This window comes from Triticum urartu, chromosome 3, assembly GCF_003073215.2.
Source record: "Triticum urartu cultivar G1812 chromosome 3, Tu2.1, whole genome shotgun sequence".
Lineage (NCBI taxonomy): Eukaryota > Viridiplantae > Streptophyta > Magnoliopsida > Poales > Poaceae > Triticum > Triticum urartu.
In genome coordinates, this window is record NC_053024.1 from 247,248,341 (window position 1) to 247,262,493 (window position 14,153).

Consider the following 14,153-nt stretch of genomic DNA (forward strand, 5'->3'; position numbering starts at 1 on the left):
TCTTGCATAGAGAAGGGTTTAATTAATTCCTATGCAACATATGCACGTATTTGAGAAATGTCATGTAGATGTAGAGATATTTGTGAGCAATCAGGTTGCCCAAAAAGATTTTTATAAAAGTCAGTAATGTATTTCATTAATTAAATCTTCTCCCTCGATAGTTCCTTCATCCCGCTCCAAGGAAATGATTCTATTTTTACATCTTCTACCATTTACCCTAGCATGATAATATCTAGTATTGATGTCTCCATCTTTAATTTCTTTATCCTTATATCTCTGAAGCCATTTCATTTCTTCTTGTTTTAAAGTTCTGGCCAATCGTTCTCTTAAGTCTTTTTTTGCTTCTATCTATCTCCAATAGTAAGCCCCATGACGTCAGTATTCTTATCTATGACATCCAGCTTGCCAATGATTTCAATCTTAATTTTTCTGTACCAAGCATCTGCATTTTTATTCCACTCTCTAACCTTTTTCCTCAAGTTTCTTAATCTTTCTTGACATTTTTCTAAACTGTCACCATGGTAGGTTTCACTCCAAACTTTACACAGAAATTCTGTAAATCCCTCTGTTAGCACCCAAGAGTTCTCAAATCTAGAACTTCATTAGGATGTTCTCCAGTGTCAAGGGATAGAGAAGTGTGGTCAAAGACTTCTCTAGCAAAAGCTTGAAGTACCGACAGATGATATCCCTCCTCCCATTCAGGACAACACATGACCCGATCAAATTTTCCATAAGTTGGGTCAGCTAAATTATTGGCCTAGGTATAGCGTTTACCATTTAATGGTATTTCTTCAAGTCCTGCATGCCCAATGATAGCATCAAGCACAAAGCTCCAATGATTAGGCTCATTGAGTTTTTTTTTTCACTGCAATTCCTAATAATAATATTAAAGTCTCCACCAACTGAACAAGGCAGTGGGGGCTGGCGACCTAGTAGTGTCGGGGGCGTGACGGGGCAACGATTCGTGACCAATTTCTTCGGTTCGTTTTCATATAATAATCTTTTTCTGGGTTTTCACTTTGTTTATGAGAAACAACCGAGTGCCGACTGCCGAGTACTAAGACTGAAGTAACCAGGGAATCATCGCCGTACAGAAAGCAAACTGCAGCAAGCCAACAACCGTGACACAAAGCATATGAACTACGGAACCAAACACACAGGCACACACATGGTAAAATCGTAACGATTCCAGGTACATACGCGCCATGACAGTGCCCCTGGGCGGCGCATGGCGCATCATCCTCCGGTTCCGGGGGACCTCTACTCGTACCAGGTGTATCCCAGGGGCGGCGCGCGCACGCCGTAGCCGTAGCCGTAGCCATAGCCGGAGCTGTAGTAGTGGCAGCTGGGCAGGCCGCAGGGGCTGGAGTAGCAGCCCGGCGTGCAGCGGTACCCGTGGCCGGCGTACGGCGTCCCCTTCTCGCCGCAGTCGTCGCAGCACGGCTCCTTGCACGCCTTCTCGCACCTCTCCTTGCAGGCCTTCTCGTACTTGTCCTTCCAGGCCTTCTCGCAGGCCTCCTGGCAGGGGGTCTTCTTCTCCTTGGGCTTGTCGTCCTCCACGCTGACGATGGACGCGGCGTAGCACGACTTCCTCAGCTGGTGCACCACGCACACCGGGTCCACGGTGCCGACCACCGTCAGCGTGCACTTGTCGTCGTCGACCACCATGGACTTGATCCCTGGAGGGCCACGTACATTCGGTAAAGAGAAGCAGCAAGCGGTGCAGGATATACAGGGAGGAAGAGAGTCAGAGAGAGATATACCCTCGAGCTTGGAAACGATTGACAGGATCCCACTCGTGCACTTCTTGCCGACGAGATCGGCTCTGATCACAATCTTCTGCAGGCCATTCGAAAGCGAAAACACAAGCATAAATTCAGTACTACAAATGTTTTCATGATCGTAACGGCATGTCTACACCCTCGAAAGACAGCGAAGCAGAACGAAGAATATGGTCGCCAATTACCTTAGACATGGTGTGAGCTAGTCTTGGATCTGAGGTCGACGCGGACTCCTGAGTGTGCAGAGCAAGGCGCTGTCTGAAGTTATGTGAGAAATGCCTCGTTCCAAGTCAGTTTATATATGATCTGAAGTCAACTCAGCAACCCCCATATTGGTTGGGAATTGGTCGTAGTCGTCGGAGTATATTCCTACTAGATGTGTTTAATCTAACCACTCCGCTGCTACTGGTCGAAAGAATACTTTGAGACCGTAGATATACCATAGCTTCCTAACCGAATTGGTCAGTCTACGTCTTCCTTTTTTATGTTTTTTCATCCGTGGAAATGTCAAAGCCGTGGGCCTTTCAAAGTTCCAACACGCTTGCATTTTCAATCATGAGAACGACAGACGGCAATTCCGTGTATGTACCCGAGGAAATCAAGGAACGTTCCGCAAGTTGCATACGGTGGCAACTGAGAAATTAAGTCAACTCAAATGCCACTGTACCATTGGCTAGGATTTGGTCATGCTAGTCGTTGCTCTAACTGCTGGTAGAAGGACTTGGTTATCAATACAAGGTGTTGCAATTGCATTAGAATTCCCGGTTTGAATTTTTCTGTGAACAAGTTGATCAGCTGCTAGGATTGGATCCCCAAACCCATCCAAACTGGAGTTTTAATTCGAGGGGTACCACTCTCTTCTAAAATCCATGACACTTTGATCACGATTCAAGTTGGAGAGAAGGATAAATATAAATTTGTCACCTACAAAGGTAACGACGCAACAAAGACAATGAAGGGTTTCTTTTCTTGATTAGGGCAACTCCAACCAGCCAGCCCAAACAGACAACAAAAATGTTCTTTTTTGTCCATTTGGATGGCCTGGAGGGCACGCATGTGGCCCTTGACCCTCTATCACCCCTTATATTTGTGATTGTTATTGATGTCCTTCAATCCATGATGAATGAGGCCATGAACAACAACCTGATAGAGACACCAATCACACACCTATCCTGCACAGATTTCTCCATCATATAGTATGCTGATGATACCATCTTAGTGGCCAAAGCTGATGGCTGACAATTGGAACACATCAAGAACCTCCTAATTCATTATGCAGAATATTCTGGACTCAAAGTAAATCACTCCAAATCAATCCTCATTGCTATCAACACACCTATGGACATGATGGCACTACTAGGGAAAACCTTGTACACAGAATCTTAGCAATAGCGATTGTTAAAAAAGGGCGCTAATGCTAAATAGCAGTAGCGCGTGCAGGTCAAACACGCTACAGATACACACGTAGCATTAGCGCGTCTCCCTTTAAACGCGCTGCATTATCCAACCTTCTAGGTTGCAAAATTGGTACCCTTCCCAACAACCTATCTTGGTTTACCTCTCTGTTACACAAAACCAAGAGTGGAAGACTTTGTACCTATGTTAAAGAGGATTGAAAACAGACTGCTTGGATGCTCAACTCTGCTATCTATAGGAGACAAACTCACCCTCATTAAATTAGTTTTCTACAGTATGCCAATTTTCTTCATGTGCACTTTAATGTTACCTCAAGCAGTAATCAAGCAAATCAATTTCTATCTCATGAATTGTTTCGGAGAAAATTTGGTACCCAAGAAAGAGGATCGGTACTTATTTCATGGAAGAAGGTTTGTCAACCAAAATCACAAGGGGGCTTGGGTGTTCTAGATGTCCACACTCATAATCAGGCACTCCTCATGAAGTTCTTACATAAGTTCTACAACAAAGAGGATACACCCTAGGTCAAAATCATTTGGGAAACTCATTATCAGAACAGTCTACCAGGAGAGAAGATGGTGGGCTCATTATGGTGGAAAGCTATTCTCAAAACTTTGCCCACTTTCAAAAACCAGACTACTTGTAAGCCTGGTAGGGGAGACACTGCATTATTCTGGACAGACAAATGGATGGGTGAAGCACTGCAACACAAATTCCCCGAGCTTTTCTCATTTGTCATCAACAAAGAGATCACTTTAGCTAAAGCTATGGATCAACATGAATTCGTCCCCTTTTGTTGGGGAACGTAGCATGCAATTTTTAAAAAAATCCTACGCTCAAGCAAAATCTATCTAGGAGATGCATAGCAACGAGAGGGGGAGAGTGTGTCCATGTACCCTCGTAGACCGAAATAGGAAGTGTTTGACAATGCGGTTGATGTAGTCAAACTTCTTCTGTTCTGACCGATCAAGCACCGAACGTACGACACCTCCGATTTCTGCACACGTTCAACTCGATGATGTCCCTCGAACTCTTGATCTAGCAAAGTGTCGACGGAGAGTTACGTCAGCACGGCGGCGTGGTGACGATGATGGTGAAATGATCCGCGCAGGGCTTCGCCTAAGCACTACGACAATATGACTGGAGGCGTAAACTGTGGAGGGGGGCGCCGCACACGGCTAACAATCGTTATTGTGTGTTCTAGCGGTGCCCCCCCACATATATATAGGTTGGAGGGGAGGAGGGCAGCCAAGGGGGTGCCCCAAGTAGGAGGAATCCTACTTGGGCGCCACCCCAATTCGACCTCCCCCTTCCATATCTTCCGGAGGGGGAAGGAAGGAGGAGGGAGGAGGGAAGGAAGGGGAGGCCGAATCCCTCCCCTTCCTTCTCTCTTCCACCTCTTTCCTTCTCCTCCTATTTGGCCTTTACGGGGGCGCACCAGCCCCTTAGGGGATGGTCTGTCCCCCTCTTGGCCCATTAGGCCCATATAGTTGCCGGGGGGGGGGGGGGTGCCCGGAACCCATTCCAGTGACCCGATATGTACCCGGTACCCCTGAGAACACTTCCGGTGTCCGAATATCATCGTCCTATATATGAATCTTTACCTCTCAACCATTTCGAGACTCTTCGTCATGTCCGTGATCTCGTCCGGGACTCCGAACAACATCCGTCCACCAAATCACATAACTCATATAATACAAAATCGTCATCGAACGTTAAGCGTGCGGACCCTACGGGTTCGAGAACTATGTAGACATGACCGTGATACGTCTCCAACGTATCTATAATTTTTGATTGCTCCATGCTATTATATTGTCTATTTTGGATGTTAATGGGCTTTATTTTACACTTTTATATCATTTTTGGGACTAACTTACTAACCGGAGGCTCAGCCCAAATTGCTGTTTTTTTGCCTATTTTAGAGTTTCGCCGAAAAGGAATATCAAACGGAGTCCAAACGGAATGAAACCTTCGGGAATGTGATTTTCTCAACAAACGTGATCCAGGAGACTTGGAGTGGGCGTCAAGAAATAATCGAGGAGGCCACGAGACAGGGGGGCGCGCCTACCCCTCGGGCGCGCCCTCCACCCTCGTGGGCCCCTCGTTGCTCCACCGACCTACTTCTTCCTCCTATATATATATATCCACGTACCCCCCAAACATCCAGGAGCACCACGAAAACCTAATTCCACCGCCGCAACCTTCTGTACCCGAGAGATCCCATCTTGGGGCCTTTTCCGGAGCTCCGCCGGAGGGGGAATTGATCACGGAGGGCCTCTACATCAACTCCATGGCCTCTCTGGTGATGTGTGAGTAGTTTACTTCAGACCTTCAGGTCCATATTTATTATCTAGATGGCTTGTTCTCTCTCTTTGGATCTCAATACAAAGTTCTCCTCAATCTTCTTGGAGATCTATTTGATGTAATCTTCTTTTGCGGTGTGTTTGTCGAGATCCGATGAATTGTGGGTTTATGATCAAGTTTATCTATGAACAATATTTGAATCTCCTCTAAATTCTTTTATGTAAGATTGGTTTATCTTTGCAAGTCTCTTTGAATTATCAGTTTGGTTTGGCCTACTAGATTGATCTTTCTTGCAATGGGAGAAGTGCTTAGCTTTGGGTTCAATCTTGCGGTGTCCTTTCCTAGTGACAGCAGGGGCAGCAAGGCACATATTGTATTGTTGCCATCGAGGATAAAAAGATGGGGTTTATATCATATTGCATGAGTTTATCCCTCTACATCATGTCATCTTACTTAAAGCATTACTCTGTTCTTATGAACTTAATACTCTAGATGCATGCTGGATAGCGGTCGATGTGTGGAGTAATAGTAGTAGATGCAGAATCGTTTCGGTCTACTTATCGCGGACGTGATGCCTATATACATGATCATACCTAGATATTCTCATAACTATGCTCAATTCTATCAATTGCTCGACAGTAATTCGTTTACCCACCGTAATACTTATGCTCTTGAGAGAAGCCACTAGTGAAACCTATGGCCCCCGGGTCTATCTTCCATCATATTAATCTTCCAACACTTAGCTATTTCTATTGCCGTTTATTTTACTTTGCATCTTTATTTCTCTTTATCATAAAAATACCAAAATTATTATCTTATCATATCTATCAGATCTCACTCTCGTAAGTGACTGTGAAGGGATTGACAACCCCTTTATCGCGTTGGTTGCGAGGTTCTTATTTGTTTGTGTAGGTGTGTGGGACTCGAGCGTGATCTCCTACTGGATTGATACCTTGGTTCTCAAAAACTGAGGGAAATACTTACGCTACTTTACTGCATCACCCTTTCCTCTTTAAGGGAAAACCAATGCAGTGCTCAAGAGGTAGCAGATCGAGACACCTCTCCGGTCAATAACCAATAGCGGAACTTGGATGCTCATATTGGTTCCTACATATTCTACGAAGATCTTTATCGGTCAAACCACAATGACAACATACGTTATTCCCTTTGTCATCGGTATGTTACTTGCCCGAGATTCGATCGTCGGTATCCTCATACCTAGTTCAATCTCATTACCGCAAGTCTCTTTACTCGTTCTGTAATGCATCATCCCACAACTAACTCATTAGTCACATTGCTTGCAAGGCTTATCGTGATGTGCATTACCGAGAGGGGCCAGAGATACCTCTCCGATACTCGGAGTGACAAATCCTCGATCTATGCCAACCCAACAAACACTTTCGGAGATACCTGTAGAGCATCTTTATAATCACCGAGTTACGTTGTGACATTTGATAGCACACAATGCATTCCTCAGGTATCTGGGAGTTGCATAATCTCATAGTCAAAGGAATATGTATATGACATGAAGAAAGCTATAACAATAAAACTGAATGATCAACATGCTAAGCTAACGGATGGGTCTTGTCCATCACATCATTCTCCTAATGATGTGATCCCGTTCATCAAATGACAACACATGTCTATGGTTAGGAAACTTAACCATCTTTGATTAACGAGCTAGTCTAGTAGAGGCTTACTAGGGACACGGTGTTTTGTCAATGTATCCACACATGTATCAAGTTTCCGGTTAATACAATTCTGGCATGAATAATAAAGATTTGTCATGATATAAGGAAATATAAAATAACAACTTTATTATTGCCTCTAGGGCATATTTCCTTCAGTCTCCCACTTGCGTTAGTTTCAATAATCTAGTTCACATCGCCATGTGATTTAACACCAATAGTTCACATCTTTATGTGATTAACACCCATAGTTCACATCGCCATGTGGCCAACACCCAAAGGGTTTACTAGAGTCAATAATCTAGTTCACATCGCTATGTGATTAACACCCAAAGAGCACTAAGGTGTGATCATGTTTTGCTTGTCAGAGAAGTTTAGTCAACGGGTCTGCCACATTCAGATCCGTATCTATTTTGCAAATTTCTATGTATACAATGCTTTGCTTGGAGCTACTCTAGCTAATTGCTCCCATTTTCAGTATGTGTCCAGATCAGTGTCAAAGTTTGCATCGACGTAACTCTTTACGACAAACTCTTTATCACCTCCATAACCGAGAAATATTTCCTTAGTCCTCTTCAGGTAGCTAACGATAATTTTGACCGCTGTCCAGTGATCTACTCCTGGATCACTATTGTACCCCCTTGCCAAACTCATGGCAAGGCACACAATAGGTCTAGTACATAGCATATCATGCTTTATAGAACTTATGACTGAGGCATAGGGAATGACTTTCATTCTCTCTCTATATTCTGCCGTGGTCGGGTTTTGAGTCTTACTCAATTTCACACCTTGTAACATAGGCAAGAACCCTTTCTTTGACTAATCCATTTTGAACTGCTTCAAAACTTTATCAAGGTATGTGCTTTTTGAAAGTCCTATCAAGCGTCTTGATCTATCTCTATAGATCTCGATGCCGAATATATCAGCAGCTTCACCGAGGTCTTTCATTGAAAAAATTCTTATTCAAGTATCCTTTTATGCTATCCAGAAACTCTATCTCATTCCCGATCAACAATATGTCATCCACATATAATATGAGAAATGCTACAGGGCTCCCACTCACTTTCTTGTAAATACATGCTTCACCATAAGTATGTATAAAACCATATGCTTTGATCACCTCATCCAAGCATATATTCCAACTCTGAGATGCTTGCACCAGTCCATAGATGGATCGCTGGAGTTTGCACACTTTGTTAGCACCTTTAGGATCGACAAAACCTTCTGGTTGCATCATATACACCTCTTCTTTAAGAAATCTATTAAGGAATGCAGTTTTGACATCCGTTTGTCAAATTTCATAAAATGTGGCAATCACTAACATGATTCGGACAGACTTAAGAACCGCTACGAGTGAGAAAATCTCATCGTAGTCAACACCTTGAACTTGTCGAAAACCTTTTGCGACAAGTCGAGCTTTGTAGATAGTAACACTACCATGAGTGTCCGTCTTCCTCTTGAAGATCCATTTCTTCTCAATGGCTTGCCAATCATCGGGCAAGTCAACCAAAGTCCATACTTTGTTCTTATACATGGATCCTATCTCACATTTCATGGCCTCAAGCCATTTTGCGGAATCTGGGCTCATCATCGCTTTCTCATAGTTCGTAGGTTTGTCATGGTCTAGTAACATGACTTCCAGAATATGTTCGTAGGTTCGTCATTATTGTTGCAAGTTTTACGTGGCTGCTACGAGCTTCTAGCAAGAACCATTCTAACCTACGCGTCAAAGCCACAACGATTTTTTGTCAAGTGTGCTATTTTAACCTTCAACAAGGACTGGCCATAGTCAAATTTGATTCAACTAAAGTTGGGGAAACAGACACCCGCCAGCCACCTTTATGCAAAACAAGTTGCATGTTTGTTGGTGGAACCGGTCTCATGAACGTGGTCATGTAAGGTTGGTCGGGGCCGCTTCATCCAACAATACCGCCGAATCAAAATAAGACGTTGGTGGTAAGCTGTATGACTATGATTGCCCACAACTCTTTGTCTTCTACTCATGCATATCATCTACGCATAGACCTGGCTCGGATGCCACTATTGGGGAACGTAGCATGCACTTTCAAAAAATTTCCTACGATCACACAAGATCTATCTAGGAGATGCATAGCAACGAGTGGGGGAGAGTGTGTCCACGTACCATCGTAGACCAAAAGCAGAAGCATTAGGTTAACGTAGTTGATGTAGTCGAACGTCTTCACGATCCAACCGATCTAGTACCGAACGTACGACACCTTCGAGTTCAGCACACGTTCAGCCCGATGACGTCCCTCGAACTCTTGATCTAGCAGAGGGTCGAGGGAGAGTTTCGTCAACACGACGGCGTGGTGACGGTGATGGTGATGTGATCCGCGCAGGGCTTCGCCTAAGCACTATGACGCTATGAGCGGAGGAGTAAACTATGGAGGGGGGCACCACACACGGCTAAGAGAACAACTATTGTGCTTTGGGGTGCCCCTGCCCCCGTATATAAAGGAGGAGGGGAGGAGGCCGCCGCTGATACGTCTCCAACGTATCTATAATTTTTGAATGTTCCATGCTGTTATATTATCAATCTTGGTTGTTTTATAATCATTTTATATCATTTTTTGGTACTAACTTATTGACAAAGTGCCAAGTGCCAGTTGTTGTTTTTTTCCATGTTTTTACATCATAGAAAATCAATATCAAACGGAGTCCAAATGCCACGAAACTTTACGGAGAATTTTTATGGGCCAGAAGGAACACAACGGGCCCTGGCTACGCCTGGGGGGTGCCCCGAGGGAGGCACAACCCACCAGGGAACGCCAAGAGGCCTAGGCGCACCCTGGTGGGTTGTGCTCACCTCGGGTGCCCCCCCCGGACCGCCTCTTTTCTCTATAAATACCCCAATATTCCCAAAACCCTACGGGAGTCGACGAAATATTCATCCAGCCGTCGTAGAGTCCAGAACCACCAGATCCAATCTAGACACCATCTCGGATGGGGTTCACCACCTCCATTGGTGCCTCTCCGATGATGCGTGAGTAGTTCTTTGTAGACCTTCGGGTCCGTAGTTAGTACCTAGATGGCTTCATCTCTCTCTTGATTCTCAATACAATGGTCTCTTGGAGATCCATATGATGTAACTCTTTTTGCGTGTGCTTGTTGGGATCGATCAACTTTGAGTTTATGATCAGATCTATGTTTTTATATCCATGAAAGTATTTGAGTTTCTTTGATCTCTTTTATGCATGATCTCTTATAGCCTCGTATTTATTCTCTGATATTTGGGTTTTGTTTGGCCAAATTGATCTATTTGTCTTGCAATGGGAAGAGGTGCTTTGTAGTGGGTTCGATCTTACGGTGCTTGATCCCAGTGACAGAAAGAGAACCGACACGTATGTATCGTTGCTACTAAGGATAAAACAACGGGGTCTATCTCTACATAGATAGATCTTGTCTACATCATGTCATCGTTCTTATTGCATTACTCCATTTCTCCATGAACTTAATACACTAGATGCATGTTGGATAGCGGTCGATGTGTGGAGTAATAGTATTTCCTTCAACTTGGGTGTGTTCTCTGTCATCACAGGGATGACGCCCTGATCCGGATTTGGGGATCTAGCCTCGCCACGCTCGTCCTGGTGGCCTCATTGTGGCACATGTGAGTTTCTGAGCGAAAGCTCCATGCCCTAGCACCGACGACGGTGACACCCGTGGGTGCCGCAATCTTCTTGAAGATGTTGTCATGGTTCTTCTCACCGTGTCAATGAAGGAAATATGCCCTAGAGGCAATAATAAAGTTTTTATTTTATATTTCCTATATCATGATAAAATGTTTATTATTCATGCTAGAATTGTATTAACCGGAAACTTGATACATGTGTGGATACATAGACAAAACACTGTGTCCCTAGTAAGCCTCTACTAGACTAGCTCGTTAATCAAAGATGGTTAAGGTTCCACTACAAAAAAATACACTTCCGTGATGATACGTGTTTGTCACAGTAGGTCACGTTTTCTGTCATGCATGTACATCCATGACAAATTTATGACAGAATCAAGATAGTCATACCTGTGCTGTCGTAGAAGTGTTCCATGACATTACCAAAATTATCATCACGGAAGTGTCCACTTCCATGACGATAAATCGCGCGTCATAGAAGTGCTTTCGTCAAGGGTGACCGACACGTGGCATCCACCGTAACGGAACACCGTTAAGCTATCGGGTCTGGTTTTGGATCCGATAACCCGTTAACAGCCCCGACCAATGGGGATTTTACACGTGTAAAATCAATATTGGCTGGAGGAAACACGTGTCGGCTCAACATTGGGACAGATGTCATCCACTCATTGGACCTAAAGCGCCTATGATACGTCGACACGTGGCACGGCCCAACAGAGGCCCATTCCTGTGAAAAGGCCGGCCCATTTGACTTGGTTAAAAGGTGGCGGGCCGGTGCTACCTCTTGAGCACTGCGTTGGTTTTCCCTTGAAGAGGAAAGGGTGATGAAGCAGAGCAGCGTAAGTATTTCCCTTAGTTTTTGAGAACCAAGGTATCAATCCAGTAGGAGGCCAGCCACGATTCCCTCGCACCAACACAAACAAATAAACTCCTCGCAACCAACGCGATAAAGGGGTTGTCAATCCCTTCACGGTCATTTACGAAAGTGAGATCTGATAGATATGATAAGATGATATTTTTGGTATTTTTATGATAACGAGAAACAAAGATGCAAGTAAAATAAATGGCAAAGGAAATAAATAAGTATTGGAAGATTAATATGATGGAAAATAGACCCCGGGGCCATAGGTTTCACTTGTGGCTTCTCTCGAGAGCATAAGTATTACGGTGGGTGAACAAATTACTGTTGAGCAATTGACAGAATTGAGCATAGTTATGAGAATATCTAGGTATGATCATGTATATAGGCATCACGTCCAAGACAAGTAGACCGACTCCTGCCTGCATCTACTACTATTACTCCACACATCGACCGCTATCCAACATGCATCTAGAGTATTAAGTTCAAGAGAACAGAGTAACGCTTTAAGCAAGATGACATGATGTAGAGGGATAAACTCATGCAATATGATATAAACCCCATCTTGTTATCCTCGATGGCAACAATACAATATGTGCCTTGCTGCCCCTACTGTCACTGGGAAAGGACACCACAAGATTGAACCCAAAGCTAAGCACTTCTCGCAGTGCAAGAAAGATCAATCTAGTAGGCCAAACCAAACTGATAATTCGAAGAGACTTGCAAAGATAACCAATCATACTTAAAAGAATTCAGAGAAGATTCAAATATTGTTCATAGATAAACTCGATCATAAACACACAATTCATCGGTCTCAACAAACACACCACAGAATAAGATTACATCGAATAGATCTCCACAAGAGAGGGGGAGAACTTTGTATTGAGATCAAAAAAGCGAGAAGAAGCCATCTAGCTAATAACTATGGACCCGAAGGTCTGAAGTAAACTACTCACACTTCATCGGAGAGGCTATCGTGTTGATGTAGAAGCCCTCCATGATCGATGCCCCCTCCGGCGGAGCTCCGGAAAAGGCCCCAAGATGGGATCTCGTGGATACAGAAAGTTACGACGGTGGAATTAGGGTTTTGGCTCCGTATCTGGTAGTTTGGGGGTACGTAGGTATATATAGGAGGAAGAAGTAGGTCAGGGGAGCAACGAGGGGCGTACATCAAGGACGATTGTGGTAAACTAAAAAGCAAAGACTCAAATCATACAAGACGCTCCAAGAAAAACACATATCATTGTGGTGAATAAAAATAGCTCCCAGTAAAGTTACCGATAGACGAAGACGAAAGAGGGGATGCCTTCTGGGCATCCCCAAACTTAGGCTTTTTGTGTCCTTGTGAATTTTACCTTGGGGTGCCATGGGCATCGCCAAGCTTAGCCTCTTTGCCACTCCTGTTCCATAATCCATCAAATCTTTACCCAAACTTGAAAACTTCACAAACACAAAACTCAAAATAGGAAAATCTCGTGAGAGCTCCGTTAGCGAAAGAAAAGAAAACACCATTTCAAGTTACTGTATGAAATCTTCTTGATTTATATTAGTGGTTAAACCTACTGTTATTACAACTTCTCTATGGTTTAAAACTCTTTTACTAGCCATAGATTCATCAAAATAAGCAAACAACACACGAAAAACAGATCTTGTCAAAAAACAGGAACAATTCTGTAGTAATCTGTAGGTTTCGACCACTTCTGGAACCCCAAAAATTTCTAAAATAAATGTTGGACGTGAGGAATTTATCTATTAATCATTGCAAAATAATTAACTAAGATCATTTTCAAATAAAAAAATGGCAGCAATTCTTGTGAGCGCTAAAGTTTTTGTTTTTTTACAGCTAGATCAAAAAGACTTTCCCCAGTCTTCCCAACGGTTCTACTTGGCACAAACACTAAATAAACACAAAGAAACACAACCAAAACAGAGTTTAGATAAATTGGGTTGCCTCCCAACAAGCGCTATCGTTTAACGCCCTAGCTAGGCATAAAAGCAATGATAGATCTAGGTATTGCCATCTTGGTAGGCATCCATAAGTGGCTCTCATAATAGATTCATATGGTAATTTAATTTCTTCTAGGGTAGTTTCCATGCCTTTATTAACGGAAATTGGGATCTAATATTCCCTTCCTTCATATCAATAATTGCACCAATCGTTCTAAGGAAAGGTCTACCAAGAATAATAGGACATGAAGGATTGCAATCTATATCAAGAACAATGAAATCTATGGGCACATAGTCCTATTTGCAACAATAAGAACATCATTAATTCTTCCCATAGGTTTCTTAATAGTGGAATCCTGCAAGGTGCAAGTTTAGAGAGCAATCATCAAAATCACGGAAACCTAACAAATCACACAAAGTCTTTGGAATCGTGGAAACACTAGCACCCAAATCACATAAAGCATAGAACTCATAATCTTTAATTTTAATTTTAATAGTTGGTTCCC

At 43.4% G+C, this 14,153-nt stretch overlaps 1 protein-coding gene across 1 annotated transcript; it reads right to left on the reverse strand.

Annotated features, from left to right (window-relative positions):
- Window positions 1-1,122: 1,122 nt before the first annotated feature.
- LOC125548309 (heavy metal-associated isoprenylated plant protein 43-like) lies at window positions 1,123-2,090 on the reverse strand. The gene is made up of 3 exons (XM_048711956.1): window positions 1,967-2,090; window positions 1,764-1,839; window positions 1,123-1,679 (listed from the first exon to the last, which is right to left on the reverse strand). Exons 1-3 carry the CDS (start codon window positions 1,973-1,975, stop codon window positions 1,261-1,263), a joined length of 504 nt encoding a protein of 167 aa, XP_048567913.1. The 5' UTR covers window positions 1,976-2,090; the 3' UTR covers window positions 1,123-1,260.
- Window positions 2,091-14,153: the final 12,063 nt, after the last annotated feature.

Coding starts and splice junctions, on each gene's coding strand:
- LOC125548309 (XM_048711956.1), bottom strand. Junction 1,680..1,763: donor AATCGTTTCCAAGCTCGAGG/GTATATCTCTCT, acceptor GTGGCCCTCCAG/GGATCAAGTCCATGGTGGTC.